The 19,469-nt window shown below is 42.5% G+C and overlaps 2 protein-coding genes across 10 annotated transcripts in view; one reads left to right on the forward strand and one right to left on the reverse strand.

Moving 5' to 3' along the window:
* ECHDC1 (ethylmalonyl-CoA decarboxylase 1) overlaps positions 1-1,691 on the forward strand; it is a 39,683-nt gene extending 37,992 nt beyond the window's left edge. For all 5 annotated transcript variants that reach the window (XM_088161851.1, XM_088161850.1, XM_014874247.2 and 2 more), the window contains exon 6: positions 1,018-1,691. In XM_088161851.1, the coding sequence (XP_088017977.1) occupies positions 1,018-1,423 (406 nt within the window). In that variant the 3' untranslated portion in view covers positions 1,424-1,691. The remainder of the gene's footprint in view (positions 1-1,017) is intronic.
* A 4,589-nt stretch (positions 1,692-6,280) lies between these two features.
* On the reverse strand, positions 6,281-17,095 carry RNF146 (ring finger protein 146). 5 transcript variants are annotated; one of them, XM_014874241.2, is made up of 3 exons: positions 16,952-17,095; positions 11,599-11,755; positions 6,281-8,060 (listed from the first exon to the last, which is right to left on the reverse strand). In XM_014874241.2, exon 3 carries the CDS (start codon positions 8,057-8,059, stop codon positions 7,001-7,003), a length of 1,059 nt encoding a protein of 352 aa, XP_014729727.1. In that variant the 5' UTR covers position 8,060; positions 11,599-11,755; positions 16,952-17,095; the 3' UTR covers positions 6,281-7,000. The 5 variants fall into 5 exon arrangements, with proteins under 5 accessions (XP_014729727.1, XP_014729726.1, XP_088017974.1 ...); XM_014874240.2 differs by lacking the exon at positions 16,952-17,095 and adding an exon at positions 16,754-16,851; XM_088161848.1 differs by lacking the exon at positions 16,952-17,095 and adding an exon at positions 16,429-16,609.
* Positions 17,096-19,469: the final 2,374 nt, after the last annotated feature.

Raw genomic sequence — 19,469 nt, forward strand, 5'->3', positions numbered from 1 at the left:
TTTGTCTTCAAAAAGCCAATTAGTGCTTGAAGTAGAAGCTAATCTACTTCACAAGTGTAATTTCCATCTTTTGCCTTACAATCAGCAACAAGCAACCACACTGCTGATCACTTTCAGAAAGAGCAAGAACTGGTCTGTTTCTGTACATCTTTTCTGTGTGTTTCTATTTCTAGAGGTTTTTTCCACTAACCTAGCATGTGTCAGTGTGACCACTGTGTGAAGACAGAACAATCTGCTGCAGCAGAGCTCCTTCAGGGAGATAGCTTAATGAGCCCTAGGATGAGTTCTGAAGTAAAGGAGGTGAGAAACTGTAGAACAGAGCATAGAAAAGAAAGATGTGACCCCTCTTTGGAAAGAGCAATATTACTTATATTGTAGAGGGGAGCAATTCTATTACACATTGCGAGCATAAATAGAAAGCAATTCTATTGTGCATTTTGAGCCATAAGTTGAGCATCTATCCCGATTTTCCCCTCTGTAATGAGCAATTAGAAATCAAACTCACGTGGGTCTCTCAAATACGGAACACAAAAGCCCCACCCATGCTGTAATCACCATGGTGCTGACAGAACCTCCTCAGTTCAGATCAGTATTAAGACCACGTCCATCCTCTTGAGAAATGTTTTGTACATTAGTTTGCGTGGGTTTTACCCAATACCCTCTTGGTTTAGGCATGAATTAGCAAGGCAGTGCCTCACTGTGAAGAAATGCAACGTGTCCTCTGTCTGGCAGTTCTGTTTTCAATGCTTTTTAGAACTGACTGGAGGTATTAGTATGAGCACTAAGAATCTTTACTTATAGCAGCATATGTATCAATTTTGAGAAGGGCCAAAAGCTGCAGTTAAGGCACCGTGTGATGTAAAAATTAAGATAATCCAGCTCTGGCTGTAATGAGCACGCTGTCAAGTTGTATCAGCCTTTGGAAGCAGAGGGCAGGAGAAAATAGAAAATTAGGGCCATCGAGCTGAAAACAAAAGTCAGTGCATGGATTGACCTCTGTGTGTTCTTCATTGACAGGTTGATGACGCCTGGAAGTGAAATTCGGTTTGTCCACAAGCACATGGGCCTGGTGCCAGGCTGGGGAGGCGGTGCCCGGCTGGTGCGGATCGTGGGCAGCGGCGCAGCCCTGCAGCTGCTGGGCGGGGCTGTGCGGGTGGACCCCGAGAGGGCTCGGAGCCTCGGGCTCTGCGAGGAGACGCTGCCGTCCTCGGACGAAAGCGGAGCGCTGGGAGAGGCGCGGGCCTGGCTGAGTCAGTACACGGAGGGTCCGACCGCTGTGATCCGGGCTGTGAAAAAGGTGGTGACAGCAGGAAGAGAGCTCCCACTGGAAGCTGCCCTAAGGACTGAGAAGGACATTTTTGGGACTGTATGGGGTGGGCCTGCCAATTTACAGGCTTTAGTTAGAAGACCAAAACATAAATGATGGTTTATGCATAAGAATTAGGCTTGACCTTTTTGCAGACAAAGCTTTCAGTAAGGCAGCCATTAAACTGAATCATTTAAGGACTTGTCCATTTAAAATGGCATTAACATTCCTGCCATTTAGGTCAGGCAGGCATATCTGGTGTGCAACCACAGAGAAATCCCGGGCATATTCTCTACTGTCCTAATCACCCACTGAATCGAGATTAGTGAAATTAATATGTAAAGGTAAATACTGTACTGAAAATAGAACTATAATTCATTTGGAATGAGGCTGAAGACTGTTTTATTTGGTGTTTTGTTTTGATTTCTTTAAACTAGTATGGAAATTAATTACTTGAAAGTTACGAGGTTTATTCATTTGCAGAACAGGTGCATCTAAAGCTGCAACATGTGAGTTCCCCAACATGACACTGGTGTCTTTAAGCAGCTTGGAAAAGATAAAAGCTATCCTCCCACTAGTAATTATTTTTTCATTCTAGTTAGTTCTTTGTGTAATTGCTGAGAAAGTATCCTTCAGTTTTAATGCTGCTTTTACAGAAGCTTTGAGTTAGTAAGAAGCTTCTAGCACTCATTCACTATCACTGATTCAGGTTTTTAAATTTATTTTGGTGTCTTCTCACTGCTCAAGGAATCAACTACCCACACATGCATCTGCACATTCCCATATCGTGTACCTGCACAAAGCTGCTGGCCTGGTTCTTTACACAGAATCTAATTGAAATCTTGGAAGGCCATGATCATGCCCCTAAATGTTCTTAGGCAACTGGGTGATGTGAGTACTTCAGCATTCTGGTAAGATGTGAGTGGCTATGTCTTTCTTCAATGCATTTTTACTGGTAGGGTACATTTGGACTGACTAGAAGGTTTGGAACTCAGTCTCCACTTCATGCCAGTGATTATGCAAGTAACTGGATAATTCAGTGGGGAAAGTTTTCCCTTTAGAAATTAGAAACTGACACAGAGCGCCTGCTTTAAAAATAAACATCTGTGAGAGCAAAACCATACAGACGCATCTGTGACTGAGAGTTTCCTGTACTGTTGGTTAGGATGCACTTGTCTCTAAATCCAGCAAGGACTGAGATCTGAGCCAAGGATCTAAGTACTCTGTGGAGGCATGTAAAGAAGGAAGCTCTGGGCTGTGTGCCACTGACGTGCATTCTTACTCTGACCAGGATAACTAGCTCGAGATCATGGAACAAGCTCCCTTAAGAAAAGAAGGCAGTATCATGGATGGAAATCATGTTATGATTTCTAGAGTGTGGCAGGAGTCCTGAGTTTTAGACAGCGAGGTAACTACGTATATTTGAGGACTCGAGGACAAATCAATGTTGGGAATTGGGCTTGGATTGCCAGTTAAGATTCTGCAGGTTTTGAGCAGATTCTGTGATCTGCTGGGGATGTTTTACTGTATAGTTTTCACAGCAATGAATATAGCCTGAAGCAACCAAGAGGTGCTGAGGAAAGGGATGTGTTGTGAGTTGGTATCTCAGAGAAGATAAGGAACTTACCTCCACTCTGTTGATCCTGCACCTTTGCCTTAATATTTGAAGCACTAATGGAGGAAGATTTCAAATCTCTCTTCCCCAAAAATAAAGTTTAATTTTTCCTTTCCGGTTAGAGAAGAGACAGGAATGAGAACATGGGGAAGATAGTAGTGTTTTGATTTGTGCCTTTCTCCTCCCAGCTCTTTTTTTATCCAGTAGCCCAGTTCTTATTCCTGGGTAGCTGGATTCTCTCCCATACCCTAAAGAACTTCAAACCCGTTACTTCACAAGTGTGAATGCTTTAGTATAATCAGGCAGCACTTGACTGTTTAGTGAAGCTGTTCTGCTTTTCATGAAGTTTCTCAAGGCTCATGAGGGATTCCAGGCTGCAGCATCACAGAACCTTCAAGGCACACTCCAGTCCATACTCATCCAGCTTTTTGAAGCAATAGCACATGTTGTTGTGAGTCAAAAAAACATTACGTTTTAAAGGGCAACTGGTTATGTCTTTGCTTTTAGCAAGAATTAATGTGCCATTACTAATAGTTTTTGTTTTCAAAATTGGTGTGAAAATTACTTAGATCCTGAGTACGACACTTGAATCTTTTTTTCTTTAGTTTATTAGGCTCCTAAGTGTATTCTGTGTACTGGGTTATAGAAATTTGAGAGGGAAGAAATTGTAGGACAAAGGCAGAATCTGGTTTCTTTCACATTTTGAAACAGATCTGTGCTGGCAGTTAGTGAATGGTAAGTACACCTGTGGGGGATGTCTTTTCATTTTGATTTATAGACAATGACTTAATTCTCATTTCAGCAAATATATTTCCTCAGCCACCCTTTCTGATTTGTATCAAAGGCCAATGTTTGCTTCTAAGAAAACAGGGCAAATAATTAACTAGTACACACCAAGACACATTCAGAACAGTCTCATAGAGGGTTATGGAAATCGATTTTGTTGCTATCATAAATATACCAAAAGCACAGGTACAGGACATTCTGAAGATCATTACAGGTTTTGATCAAGGATATTGTGAGTAGTCTAATACCATATTGTCTGGTTTATTTTCTTCCAAAAGTAAGTAGAGTCCTTAATATAAAAACCAGCCCAGCTAAATTACCAGAGTACTAGGATGAGAGTTCCAGACTAAGATGAAATAGAATCCCATTTTACCCATTTGAAAGCTAAATTCTTTATTTCACAGAATACTTTCTTATCATCTTAAAGTGACAAATACCTTTAACTAGCAGTTGATAAATGTTTGTATTTTCTGTACAATTATTAAAGATGTAAAGCTCCATCTCAGGTTTTTTTTCCCCTTCTGAAATGGCTTAAAAGCAAACAAGCACTAAATGCACCAAACAAATTAGAAACATCAAAATTGATAGTCCCAGGCTCCTAATTAAATAGCATGCCAGCTTTTGTACTTCCTAGGGGCTAGTTTGCCAGCTCCCTCCTCAGCAAACTAAGTTTCCTGTTACATTGTGAAATGCCTTTTTTTCCTCTATGTAGTGGGACAACCTAAGGGTTTAATGGGAGTGTGGATTCTGTAGCAAGCTTGTAAAGGTTGGATACTGGATATCACTTTCAGCAATACAGACACTTCTATCTTATTTGCTGCTGATAGAAATGTATTTACCAGATGGTCAACCCCTAGATAAGCAAGGTGTTCTTGCAGAATGCTTGGTTCCCTATCTGATTTATATTTTTTAGCCGTGAAATAGGATTCTTGTGTCTGTGGTTATCTATTATGGAAATTATGAGATGCTGTAGATTTTATAGGATTTAAATTTTCTTTTCATTTTCCCTTCTGCTCCACTGTGCATTTCTCTAGCTATGCTGTACAAGTTGAAAATCAGTATATGGAATTACAATCAACCACATAATGCAGTGTGGCTGTGGCTTTGCTAAAAATGCACAGAGGACATATTTCCTACTGAAAGTAATGGTTTAAATATAAGATGGGAATTATCAGTTACTATTTTTCCCTACCTTGACCTGTGGAGTGCATTTGCTACTGATGGCTGGTTATTAAGCTCTCACTAGCCTTACTTTAATAATTTTAGTGTTTCACAGTTGCAGTTAGCCAGCAAGAGCCGGGAGCCAAAAGCAGCATCACAGGTGTGGGGCTGAACTCTCCACTTGGGTCAAAAACCCTAAGGGATAATCACTGGTAGAATTATTTGTAGACTGTTTGGGCTGCAAATCCTAAAATTAAGTATATAGTGATATTTCTAGCTTTTTCAACCCATATTCTCACATGAAGTGTGTGCACATAGCTGAAGTGTTCTTAGTGAAGGCTTTTGCAGCACAAAATCATACTTTGACTAGAACCACTGTATAATAACTAAAACCAGAGAAATAAGATAGCTAGCAACTAACAGAGAAAGAAACATTCCTTCATGAAGTCCGTGTAATTAGCTTATTTCCTTATGGGACTGGAAGATGACTGTGAAAAATCTGTGATCAAGAGCACCTATTCCTAGCTGAGAACAAAGGAAATATTTCTTATTCCATCCTAGTCTCATCTGCACTTTCCTGACCCACCGATTTCACCTGTAGGCAGAGGGGGGGGGGACACAGCTTTGTCAGAGATCAGACATGTCATCCATTATTACAGTAAGAAGAACATTATAGAAGTTTAAATCTACCATTTTTAAAAGTCATCCCTTTTAATTCCCTTCAAATGATTGTTTGCTTAAAGCAACTTTTGTCTTAAGATCAGTAGTACCTATGTATCAGCTACAGTCCCTTTCTATTCTGAGCTACCTATATTAAGAATTGGAGTTTAAATAGCCTTATTTTAAAGACTGAGTCCAGAATCAACTAATGTTGCTTCTCAATCTGAAAAAAAATGTAAAAGAAAAGAACTTCCAGAGAGATAAAAGACAAGCTGTGTTTCTCAAGATCTGGCTTTAACACTCAGAAGTCTGTAGAAGTGCAGCTCCTACATGCTAATACAAGCACAAAACTACCCTTTCTGTGCTGCTACCAGTTTTGCTATGAACAGATGAACAGAACTATAGTCCTTAATATCCATGTTCTTTGTTTTAAGGTCAACTTTGATAGCTTACACTCTTATTTCAACATTTCTGCTGTTAAAATAAGGCTGTGTGTGATACTTCTGCCTGCCAACAGTGAAGTGAGTTAATCAGCTCTTCAGATGTCTGAGTATTAAGCTTGCAACTCATGATTTTTCAGTAAAAGATGATACTCCTACAGCATTGTGTCTGAGAGACAGCCAGTCAAAGATGCAAGAACGTCAGGATGCCACTCAGAACTAGTCCTCCCTTTTGGTAAACACAGGAAATTGTTTTATGATAATTTTATTTGAAATTCCTTCAGTGAAGTTCAATTAAACTGGAAACATATCTGAGATTGTTACTGATAAAATGTAGTTTTATTAAATTATAAATTCTGTAACAAAAACAAGACAGATCAAGAAAGATCTCAAAAAACAAAACTACAAGGACTAAGATGGCAAAGCCAGTGAAAAAGCCATGAAGAGTGTAAAGGTAAGGATTTGCAACACAAGTTAACAGCATTTTTACATTTCCATTGAAAGAAGGTAAATGATTGCTCTTGTCTAGTAAAAACACATTTTAACTCCAAACTCACATCTATTTTCTCACATTAAATTAAGCATCCTGCTCGCACCCAACACCTTGCCTGATTCCACATAGCATTAGTGTTCTTTTCGTACATCAATCCATGCAGAAAGTAGTAAGACACTTAATGCAACAGTCAGATAATGAAGACAATTCAAGTTGTACAGTAGATATACATTGGCCAAAAAGGGATAGAGTATCTTCAAGGGAAAAATGCTACAAAATAAACACAAGACATTTTCAAGAAAACTGGGCATTGCTAAACAGTTTTCAAACCATTACCACGACAACCCAGTTTCCTAGAGTTGGAGTCTTCCAGCTGAGACATGTTAAGAGACTTAAGTTAAAACAGGCCACATCTGTTTTCTCCCCTTCACCCCACCCTCCCACCAAACACACTGCTAGGTTTGAGTGCAATGCCAATGTGGACAGAAAATTTACAGAAAATTACAACAGAGTATTTTTTTTTTTGCATGGCTCTGGATTTAAACTTCAGTGACTGTGCACTGTCCATCTGGCCTTCTAGATCTTACACTTGTGTTTGCAACCCCACCCCCTGCCCCTGGTCTATCTGCTCCTGCCTGGCTTGCACCAGCATTCAAGTGTCTCTGCTGACCAGAGGACGAGTATTGCTGAAGGTGGGCAGACACATCCTCACTGTCACTGCTGGCATCCGATTCGGTCTCCTCAACAGAGGTGTCAGGAGCTGGCACCCTACCCGAAGATGATGATTCATGGTCTTCTTCTCCCTCTCCCCTGTGACTCCTTTCAGCCATACTGTCTCCATTTATTTGCAACTGGGCAAAAGAGTTCTCTAGAGAATTGCTTGCATCAGGTGACGGCGTTGAAGGGCTCACGAGCTGACCATCTAGTGCTGGTAGGGGCCTCACAGAAATGGATGCTAGAGGCTGCACAGCTGCAGCCCCTGGAGTCAGTGTGCTGTCTGCACCATCAGCAGAGCTTTCTCGTGTCAGATTGACAGTGTTGGTGTCACAGTCCAGCCTCAGCCCAGCCACTCCCTTCTTTGGTATATCTATTATGTCTCGTTTTATTTTTCTGCGACGTCCATGCTCATTTCTCCTATACTGAACCATATTTTCAAGGTCTGCTACGTATAAAAAACCAGCAATTAGCATTTCAGTGCTCTTTTTACCCTTGGAAAAGGCATCTTCCAGCTCTCTGCTGGTACGTTCATCATACTGCCACCAGCCATTTCTACCTTCATAGTACCAAGCATATTCTCCATTGCCTCTGCTTGCTGCTTTGAGTTCTTCGGGTGACAGTAAGGTTGGCTTGTCAAGAAAATCCTCGGGAATCTCCTGCCGGCAGAGTGCACATCGTTTCCCAAGCCAAGAAGCTCCCTTAACACACAGATAGCAGAAAACATGTTTACAGGGCAGACTTACAGGATGGACACACGTTTGCAGACAGATAGCACATTCAGGGACTTGCAGGGAAGGTGCTGCATTGGTACATGACTCATTTGTCTTCCTATTTGTGGGAAGCATGTTGATCGAATGATCTACTTCACCACAGCCAGCCATCCTGCAGAGGATCAAAGAAACTTACATCAGTTTATTATGTCAACTTAAACTAGCATCTCGCATCACATTTCACCTCAACATTCACACAATGAGATATTTACTTCAAATTAAGGTAAGTTACTCTTTCCTGAGGTGACAGACTACATTGAGTACTGGGAAGATTTCTTTTGCTGATCACCAACCTTTTATCCGTTTAATTTTCAGCACGTTAATACCAAGTTAGAAAACAAATTTTGGAATTTCCTCTGTTCATTCCCTGAGTAGAACTGATTAATGAACCTCAGCCAATCAGTTACTTTGTTGCCTCCTCAGGCAATTGAAAGAAATTATGGTTCTTTCCTCAAGAGGTGAATCGAACTTAAACAATCTCTCTTCAGACTACAGGTGATCATCTGTTTGATACTGCCTGAACAGTATATCAGATTAGGTTTACACAACAGAAAATACACCTGACAGCAGCACCTAGCTGAAGAATTCCCCCACTCTGTTTCTTAGCTCCCCTGCACCATGGTACACTACCCTCAAATTGAGATCAGAACAACCACAGGGCTGCAGAAAGAATCAGATTTGAAAACTGAGGTATCTTTTCAAAAGATACCTTGGACTCCTTTTTCTTAAACATCAAGTGAACTCCCTGATACATGCGAGTGCCTCTCAAAAAGAATCACTGCAGACCAGCAGGAGCAGCAGTGTACTGCAGAAGACATACAGTTCTGACTTGACTGACTCGTGAAGTCATTACCTTTACTTTCTCTGACCATATCTTATTTCTGTTATTAAAAATGATTTTGTAACTGTAAGAGAATGGGGAATGCAAAACTGCATCACTTTGGTGTTGTGTAGGATTTAAGTAGTTGAAAAATTCTAGCCTAAATATGCAAACGCCTTCTCAACTACATTTTTGCCATGGCAATCTTTCATGGTCTGTTTCATGGTAATTTTTCTTTTATTTATTAACAATCAAAATCAAATACCAGATACCAACTAAGGGAGGAGAATGGGCTCTGGGGAATGGGGCCTAAAAAGGTGCCTTTTTTATTTAAAGTCCCCAACAAACTTCAAGACTGATATCCAACAAAACAGCCTTTAGGTAGAAGTAGTCTTTCTTGTACAGGCAGCTAGGAATAGTTCATGCAAAACTACAACAAATATGTGGGCCAAAAGGGACCTTTAGCGGTCACCTAGTCTAATCTCCTGCTCCACCACCAACACCAATACTAGACTAGACTAGCTGTGGCTTTGTCTAGCTGAGTTTTTCTGAAACCTGCAAGGATTGAAACACCACAGGCTCCCTGGACAGCCTGTTCCAATGTTATACACATTTCTAACAAAATGTGTTACCTCAAGACAAAATACAGTATTACTGTAAAAGCTTCCACTGTTTTAAAAATCTTATAAATATATGCTGGGATTAAAAAAAAATTATGCTTCAGTACCTACATTTATCTTTACAATAATATATCATGTGCTGTTTACTTAAAATGTTTTTCTCTATGCTGTCTGTTCCCTTCTATCACTAAAATCTCCTCTTCAAAGACCAATGCCTCTTTAATCCTTTTTTTAATCAAATATTTCTTTTAAAAGCTCTACAGCTCAAATACTTTTTCCTGAAGTAGCACAAAATTGTATCCACCTATGTTTCAGTTTCATATTTGAATTTCTTTTTCTGAGATTAATGACCAATCTGCATTACAGTTCTTAAATCAGCACATCAGATACAGACATAGCATTACCTACCAGCTGGCAACTGTGATTTTACTGCCCAGCACACATCTGTGAGATCCATTCTAACAATGCTGTGAACAAGTTGCTTTTTGGAAGCCTCAAACTTCTGAGGCTGTATTTTGTGACAGATTTTTATAGCAAATGTAGGGGTTCATACCAAGAAACTTATTAGAAAAAGGGGAGAAGAAAGCATATTGAGATTTCAGAATACCCACAAACACAATCCAACCATCATTTCACAACAGAAGAGATGAAAGAGAAATCCATTTATTGATTAATTTGTGCTAACCATGGCTGAGGTAAAGGATCTTAACTTACAAGTGCCTCGACAGTGAGATAATACAGTGCAAAAAAGCACAGCAGAGATTTTTACTTCCATACTACAGTTTTACAAAGGGATGCTTCTCCCTGAATATCCTTTATAAAATTATCCTTTTCAGAGTCAAAGAAAAGATTAAAACAACCTGTAGGTAAGTTCTATACAAATCACCTATCATAATTAAGATTTTAGAGGTGATTAAAATGCAATGCAGGGATTAAAAAAGGCAATGCACTTTGACAAACCAAACTGTGATGCCGTGAGCTAAACTAAAGAGAGTTTACCTTGAGGTAAACTAAAAGAAGAATTAAAAATTCTCACCTGTTCACTGAGAGCAAAAAATGCTAACATTTGAACTGTGCTCAATAAGTCACCCATTAATGTGAGGGATCTTTGATTCCTTACTAGATTAAGATAATAATGCAGGATATGAAAAGGAGTAAATGCTTTTTCTTGAAATTCCTATTGATTTTTAATGACTCAAAGGAAAATGTTATGTATAAAATGCATAGAGCTGAAGGAGCAAACCCTTATCTCCAAAAGTGCTACCCAGAAACATAAAACTCTGATACGATAAGCACAACTGCAGTTGCATGTGCTCAGAATGCAGGACAATTACGCACTTGAAGATTTATATCCACTACACGGATGCTGTCTCACTTTTTGTTTTTAAATCATGATGCTAATTAATCTTTTTTTTTTAATTTATCTTTTTAATACCAAATCGAGGTCAGAGTTTGTTTATAAGTTGGTAGGAGGAGGTACATGTAGGTTTTTACTGAAGAGGTAATCTTCAAGGACAAACATCTCGGACTGCAATTCTGCTATGTTATGGCTGTGGAAGCACTTCCACTACAACTTCATGGTATTAATAATTGAACAAAACTGACCACACAGTATTTTTCCTGAAATTAAAAGTAGTATTTTAGAACAAGGTTCAATCAAAGCAGGCTTTGTATCACAACTGTTATCAAATAGGAAAGCTTTATTTTTTGGGGGACTGGGTTCCTTTTAAGACACTCCTGGCATCACGGAAAATCATATTCTTGACTACTGACTACTTGACTAAAAATTAACTAAACTCAAGGAATAATTCTAAAAATAATTTTATTTTAAGTATTTAAATCCTCAATTCAGGTATAAATAAGGGAACAATAAGAACCTGAACTCTGCATTTTAACATAAACACAGCCTAAAACCCACTGAGACGGAATTAGTCCGAAATCTTGTGAGATCCTACCTCTTGTGGTTTTTATTTTTAATAATAAAAAATATAGTTAATTTCTAAGTTATGGGGCCTTCATCAATACATGAAGTATGGAAGAGGTGATGTGTAACAATTACATGAAAAGATTCCAGGCCTTCTTGGACTCTAATGGAAGAAAATGTAAATTCAAACAAAGAAACTTCAAATTCCAGGTCAAATTATAACTGCAAATAAGCAGTCCATCGAGGAACTGACATGTTTAAGTTCATTAACAGAACAATAGCTTACTTTTTCTGAATAATTTCTACTGAAGCATGCCACAAGACTGAAATGTCCTCTCTTCAGACGTCTCCAGCTAGGATGGCAGGTCCTCCTTCCCAAGACTGGCTCATTCCTGGCTTGTCCTGCTCAGTGGTACATTACAGCGTTTCAGCTTCTCTGCAAACTAACAGAAAGCAAATAATACCACCATTACAAAGCTGTCCAGAGGTACAAGCAAGCTAAGTACAATGCCATGGTTCTGTTACAGAAAAGAAATTACTATGCTTTTATTTACTTGATGAATGTTATTTTCAACACAACTATCGCCGGATTTCTGTTTCATTTTTTGTAACCATCAATTTTGATCCAATTTTTATTCTGATGTCTGGCTTAAACAAATCATCTTTTTTAAAGCATAATAAAAGGCAATTATTTTTGATTCTAGTAAGTTAATTGCTCATTTTCATACAGTGACCTCACAAAAGGAGTAGCACAAAAGGAGAAACAAGACCAAAGTTGGGAGCATGTTACATATAGGCCTCATACCAGCTTATAAACAAACTCTATGGCCTATATTTGATACTTATCAAAGTAAACGAAGAGCAACAAAAATTAATTAGGACCTTCCTCTATTTCTTTAAAGTGTCCTGATGGGCTCCAAGGTTCAACAATGGAAAGAGTGCATAGGATCTCTAAAAAAAGAGTAGAAGGATGCAACTCAGCCTCCACACCTCAGAGGTAATATACTCCTCTTCAGGCTAGCAGATAATGTCAGTCACAATATATCTGGTGAATGCCACCAACCAGAATCGGAACCTAGTCATTTCACAAATATGTAATAATCACTAAGTGCCTAATAAATACCTAAAAAATTCCTACAGCAGGGAAGTAGGAATCTGCAAACTCAGAAAGGGAAGGGAGACCATCACTCTTGCATTCTCACAACCTAAACAGGAAGGTCTTGACCTAAGAGAACCACCTTCAGTGAATCCTCTGTAAAAAGCCAGATGAGCCACAGAATCACCTCTTCCTTCTGATCTGTAGCTTTCTGAATGATTCTCAAACATCTTGAACTACAGTTTCCAGCTGCTGCAAAACATTATATATAGGAATGATTTGAAGCAGACCTAAGAACATCACCTCTTTGATTTCAATTTGTTCAAGGAAAGAATCATTTCAGCATATACATAGAGTGCAAAGCAGACATGTAAGAGTTGAGTGAAGTCAAGGAGTGATAAGTCTCTGAAAGAACATGAAGCATTATTGTGTTCTGTGCTACAGTCCTTCATCAAATGACCATTTATCATTAATAATATCAGAGTGTCCAGATTACTTCAGTGCATGAAGCATTACTCAAATATGTTATCTTCTTTATAGCTGAGCTCCGTATAACATTCTGTACAGCTATTTTTAGAATGAGCTCCAAAAGAAAAATGCAAAAATTAACAAGCCTATCCACACCTTTTCTCTCCTCATAGTTCTAGCAGCTTTTCTTTTTTTACACATCAATCTGAAAGCAGGAGTGGCAATCGCGTTAGAATTGTGGCTCTACTAATCCACTGAGACAAGATACTATGTTTTCTATGATCAAAGAGACTGCAACAAGCTTGATGCTCTGGGTGTGGTATTCAGTCCATCTTGAGAGCTGCCTTTCTGTTACTTCAATAGATATCACCTGAAGCCTTTTATCTACTCTCTCTCATAATCCACTACTAGAGGTAGAACAGAAAAACAAATGCTATGTGGAGATGGCAGAAAAAGGTTCAGACAATTCTGGGAGATTTCTTTGGAAATAAAAATGTATACATATATTCAAGACATATAATTATACCTAGAAGAATACAAGGAAGGCATAATTACAGGATTGTGATAAGGCAACTTTCCAACTGCTGCAAAGCTCTTGAAAGGAACTAGTTCACACACTGACATCAGGTAACCTCTACGTTTCACGACGTTGCTACTTATTAAGTAAGTCAGTCTTGAAAATTCTACTGAACGGTCTGACAAACACTTGTGGTTACACACACGCCCCTTCTTGGATGATGACTCTTCCTTTGAAGTCACCTGTGTAAGGGCTGTGTTCTATACTTAGCAATTAATTTTCTCTTCTTCCTGTAGTATGAGGAGTTACGCTATCTGCAGCGACCTGCAGGTATCCCTTCCTAAACCCCCTTAGATTCTACCACATCCTGATTTTGAAACTTTAAAGATGCAACAGAAAGAAGGACAATGTCACTGACAGGACCATCCCCATCCAAACTGAGGCTCAGTCAGCATGGAACTGTTCTCTTTGTCCCCTTGAAAGTCTCTCAGGATGCTTACTAGGAGAAGTCACATCCACTTTTTTGACGCTTTAAGAATTTGAAGTGGTGGACTTCCTAACAGACCTATCTCCCAAAATGACTTCAGGTTCTCCTTAAGAACAATGTTAAGCTTTTACTAGGCCAAGATGGATGAAACCATTTCTTGCTAGTTCAGTCAACTGTGCTTGTTAAATTATGAGACCCAGTAAATGATCAGACCCAGCACAATTTTTCCACCTTTATTCCTTTGGAGAAAAAAAAAAAACAAAACAAAAAACCCAGCAACAATTACAAAAACCCTCAACAAATAACCCACCCAAACCAAAACCAGAAGCATACATATTTAGGAAGTCATCTCCTATATACTGATGAAGTTACCTACAGTCTTAAGCTTCCTCTGTAAGTAAAATCAGCTTTTTAAAAACACACATGTGCATACACACTGGTGAATTCCACAAACACCAGCCAAAGGCTATTAGAGGAGTCCTATTTCAAATGACAGAAATCTGGGAACATTGCAACTCCAAAACATATTGTTTTAAAATAGCTATCACAAATTCATCATTTCCCCCTTGAAAAGTCAGCAGAATTACAGTATTAATTCACAAGAGTAAATGCTCTTCTGTAATTAAATACTTTGATTTTTTTTTCCATCAAGGTCCCTAATTTGCAACTCAACCAGGGGTTTGGAGGGGAAAAAGACCCCCTTCCCCACTAGTAACCATGAGCCAGTGAGGGAAGAAAGGTAGCTGTTTTATTTAACAGGAAAAATCACTGTCCTGTCTGATGGTCTGCTACTGTTAATACACTACCAGCTCACGGTACTGAGTCTTATCAGATATGTTTAAAACTGTCCCTGGCACTGGATAGCACAACAGATAAATAACCTCACTGTTTCCTGAGCTTGCCTACTTCTTTGTATCTGTTTCTTAAACTTAGAATATTCTAAGGAATTGCTGATTATGATGAGGCTTCAGGTTGCCTGTCATTCCTTATCCTTGGCTATTGCATATTAGTAAACCCCCGACATTTATATGTGCACTTGGAACTGGATCATAGAAGAATAGTCAAGTGCAGAACAATCAGCCGTTTCAATATTAAAATTCTACGTGTATTGAAAATGAGGTTGTACCCTATGTTACAACTGGAGCACTGATAATGATTTTTGAGCATATATCCTATTTCAATCTATTTAACAAAGAAAAATATTAATTTCTCATTCAAAAGCAAAAGTGTGCAAAAAATGAAGCAGAAACTGGCTCATCTTAAGTTACCAATGCTTCAGAAACTCAAATAAGTACAGGGACATCTCTTTGTGTGTCTGTGTATATATATAGACTTGATTAACATGCACAGAAGAGAGGAAAAAAAAAAATCAATTTCAATATGAGTTTTCCGGGGGCTCACTATTCAATAGGCTATAAAAATACTGCAGTTCCAGCTCTTTAAATAAATGACAATTCAATTACATCTAAGTTGATGCAATGTATTTTGAAGGACTCAAGAACAAACTTTTTCTTTCACTCACTACAGATTTCGTATTATAGCAATTTAAACAACTGGCTCTTCAACAGACTTGGAAAGAAACTACAGTATTAACCACACAAGACTATAAAGCAAGTTCTTGCAAAAACATTCAATACTTAAGGTTTATTCAAAATTACCAGATGAAGATTCAGATTTCACCGTGTCTTCAATACTATTACACACTGTAATTTTTGGTACCGCATTTTTAGAGATGCTTCAGAATCTATTTTTAAGTAGCCCACCGTCCAGAGGGGGTAGCTAACAAAGCAAGAAGGATTGGATTTTTAGTATTACAAACTTGACGGATGCAAAACGTTTTAAAGCTCTGCTCCCTACTCCTCCTTGTAACTGTCAATATATAACTGCATATTAGACATCAGCAACAAAACTTACAGCGTTTCTCAGGCATATCACTGAAAAGCTGTACTAAGATTAAAACCCCCACAGATTCAGTTTAACTATTTCACCATTCCGATCGTCTTATTCGCACAAAACCCTCGCATATAGTTAATATTTTACGACAAATTTTCAGTGGCGGCAACATGTACCGCGCCAAAAGCGGGAGCCGTTTTCGCATTTCACGTCCCCTTTCAACATTCCGAAGGGATGCAACGCAAACACTTGGGCCGAGGCTGTCAAGCACAAAGAAACAAAAGCACTTCCATCAGGAACACTCAGTTAGTTCTGTCTGGGTGCTCCGCGCTGCGCTCCCGTGACCGCCCGTGCCGCTCCGCTCATGCCGCCGGCGGCAGCGACCGAGGCCGGGCGGGCACAGCGGTGACATCCGCAGGGGCGAAGCCACACATCAGAGCTGCACATCGCCCTGGGAATTACAGCGCTGCGCCGGCTCCGCCAGGGGATTCCGCCACGCGTGACGCCGCCACGGCTAATGCTCCTAACCTATTTTACTGCCCAGCACAACGAAACACCCGACTCACAGAACCACAGAATCAATGCGGCTGGAAAAAACCTCCGGGACCATGGAGCTCAGCCTAAGTCCGGGCCCGGTCCGGCACTCTGTGCGCACCTCGCTCCGCACCGGCGTCGGGCGCCGCCTCCTGCAGGGACCCAGCTCCGCGGAAGGGGGCCTGGCCTGGCCCGGCAGGCTTTGCCGGCGCTGCCGGCTCTCCCTCCCAGCCTCTCCGTGCGGGGCCCGGGGAAGGGCTCCCGGCAGGGCTCCGCCGCCGCGGCCCCGACACCCGGCACGTGACCCCGCGGGCGGGGCGGCGGGCGACACTCCCCACCCTCCCCGCCGCCAAAACAATACCGGGCAGGGCTCTGCCCTCTGGGCGGGCGGCCGCCTCTCGCTCGGCTCAGCCCAGCTCAGTCGGCCTTTTGTTCAGGGAACTCACCCGCGCAGGGAGGCCGCTACGCTCACTCCAGGTTCGGTCCGCACCCCGCCGGCGGCAGAGAGGTGAAGGGAGGCAGCGCCGCCCCGGCCCCGGGTGGCCGCGCAGGGGGCGCTGTCGGAGCGGCCTTTGGTGGCCGCCGCCGCCGCCTCCCCCCGACCGCTCCAGCTCTAGCCCGCCCGCGGCGGCGCGAGGACTCACCCGCCGGGCCGGGCCGGCCCGCGCCGCTCGGCTCAGCTCCGCTCGGCCCAGCTCCGCTCCGCCCGCCGCCACCTGCCGCTCCCTCCGGCCCCGCCGCCGGGACCGCGGGACGCGCCGACGTCACGCGCGGGCCGGGGCGGCCGAACGCGCCACTGTGACGCCGCCGCGGCGGGGGCGGGACCAGGCCCGGGGCGGGTCCGGCTCGCCGCGGGGGCGGGGCCGCGCGCGTGCTGCCGCGGGGAGGCCCCGCCCCGGCCCCGCGCCGGTGTCATGGCGATGTCATGGCGGCCCCGCGCGGCTCGGGCGGCGGCCGCGCTGTGGGGAAGGGGAACGGGAAGGGGAAGGGGAAGTACTCGGAGGCCCCTACGGGTCCCCTGCGGGAGAACCTGCCAAGCGCTCGGGACGGCCCCGCCTCACAGCTCGGGATCCACTTCCCGGACCCGCTGCCCAGGTTGTGCCGCCTTGTGGCAGCTGACCCTGGTTGGACGCCCGTTGCCCTCTAAAGTCGCCCTGGCATTGCTCTCCGCGCCTTGGCAGGGGAGGGGCAATATAACGAGAGGCTCGTGGGTCGAGATCTGGACAGGACGAGATCACTCACCAATTGCCGTCATGGGCAAAAGAATCTGGACGTGGGGTAATTAATTTAGTACCAGTCAAATCAGAGCAGGATCTTGACAAATAAACCCAAGTCTAAAAACACCATCCTTGCCTTCCCTTCTTTCCAGGATGATCCTTGGCTTCTGACTCCTTTTGGGGCGCAGTCCTTCAGGAACAGTCTGCTCCAGCGGGTGTCCCCTCAGGGTCACAGGTCCTGCCAGCAAACCTGCTCTGCTGTGGGCTCCTCTCTCCATGGGCCCACAGACCCTGCCAGGAGCCTGCTCCAGCACAGGCTTCCCACAGGGTCACAGCCTCCTTTGGGCACCCCCTGCTCTGCCCTGGAGCCCTCCCTGGGCTCTGGGTGGATCTCTGCTCCCCATGGAGCTCCCTGGGCTCTGGGTGGATCTCTGATCCCCATGGACCTCCCTGGGCTGCAGGGGTACAGCATCCACATGGTGTGCACCAGGGGCTGCAGGGGAATCTCTGCTCCGGTGCCTGGAGCACCTCCTCCTCCTCCTTTACTGGCCTTGGGGTCTGCAGAGTTGTTGCTCGCACTCTGATTCCATTCTTCAACTGAAGTTGTGCAGTGTTTTCCCCTTCTTAAACCTGTTATCCCAGAGGCGCTACCCCTGCCACTGACAGGCCAAGCATTGGCCAGCAGTGGGTCTATCCTGGAGCTGTCTGGCATTGGCTCTATCAGACACAGGGGAGCCTTCTGGGTGCTTCTCATTGTAGCCCTCTCCCCAAGCCTCTGCCACTACCAAAACCTTGCCACACAAACCAAATAGACCAGAGATGAAAGGTCTGGATGTGGGAGGTGGGAGCCTCAGTGGGTATATTCCCTGGAGCTTTCTCACCAGAAATAGTAGACAGGCATGCTTCCTTGGGATTTGTTGTTCAAATGGTAGCAATGCTAGGGGAGATGAACTTGCACAGCTCTGTCATGCTTGATTAATGTGAAGGCAGGTTGCAATTACCCCTATTCCCCCAATGAGGCCAGACAGTGGATTCGGCAGGAGGCAGGAACTTGCTGCCTTTCCAGGAGCATATTCTGCAGCTCAGGGAAACTGCAGCTCATTTTTTGCCTGAAAATTTAGGTGGTTTGACCTTTAGTCAGGCATGTGCCTCATGCTGCTGTGCATTGCCCAGACATGCTTGGGTGCTTGCAGAGTTTTGGCTGCTTTGGTGGTCACCCATAGGTGCAGATCGACCTAGGCAAGATCCAGATGTAGCAGGGCATCACACTATCCTACACCTGAGCTGCTCCTGTGGATTAGGTGCAGGGAGGAGACGTGTGCCACCTGCTGCTGTCAATTGAGAAGCCTGCTCTATTAATATTTTAATAAACTAGGATAGGAAACAATAATCCACACATCATTTAGGCTGAAATGGTATTCAGATGGGGGAGAGGGGGCTGTGCATCCGGGTACTCATTGCACCTAAATGGAAAACTATGTTTCAAGGTGCAAACTACCTACCCAAGGGCTTGTTAGAACTAAAGCTACAATTTGGCTGCTCTTTTTGATTTTTAAACCGGTGGAAATCACAAGCATCAGAAAACATAAGAGATGGAAACTCTAAAATTATTAAATTCTAAGTGTAGTCAGGAATACCAAAAGAAATGCATTTGGTTAAATCACTTATTATTTTCTAAAAGTCTAGAAAAGACTATCCAAAATTAGCACTGGTTTTAATAAATGTGACATATTTGCATCCAAGGACAAGCATTTATGTGGTAACCTATTGTTCTATTTAGATAGTTCTGTGTGAGGCTGACTCAAAAAATAGAGGTTAGGGAAAAGGAAAGGTCTCTTACTGGCAATGTGTGCTCAGCAACAATAGCCTTAATCCTTTACTGAACCAGACCTTGATCCTGTGGAAGCTATTGAGGCCAAATTCCTGTCGGTTTCTGATAGAATCT

Source organism: Sturnus vulgaris, chromosome 3 (genome assembly GCF_052056855.1).
Source record: "Sturnus vulgaris isolate bStuVul1 chromosome 3, bStuVul1.hap1, whole genome shotgun sequence".
In the NCBI taxonomy this organism is placed as follows: Eukaryota; Metazoa; Chordata; class Aves; order Passeriformes; family Sturnidae; genus Sturnus; species Sturnus vulgaris.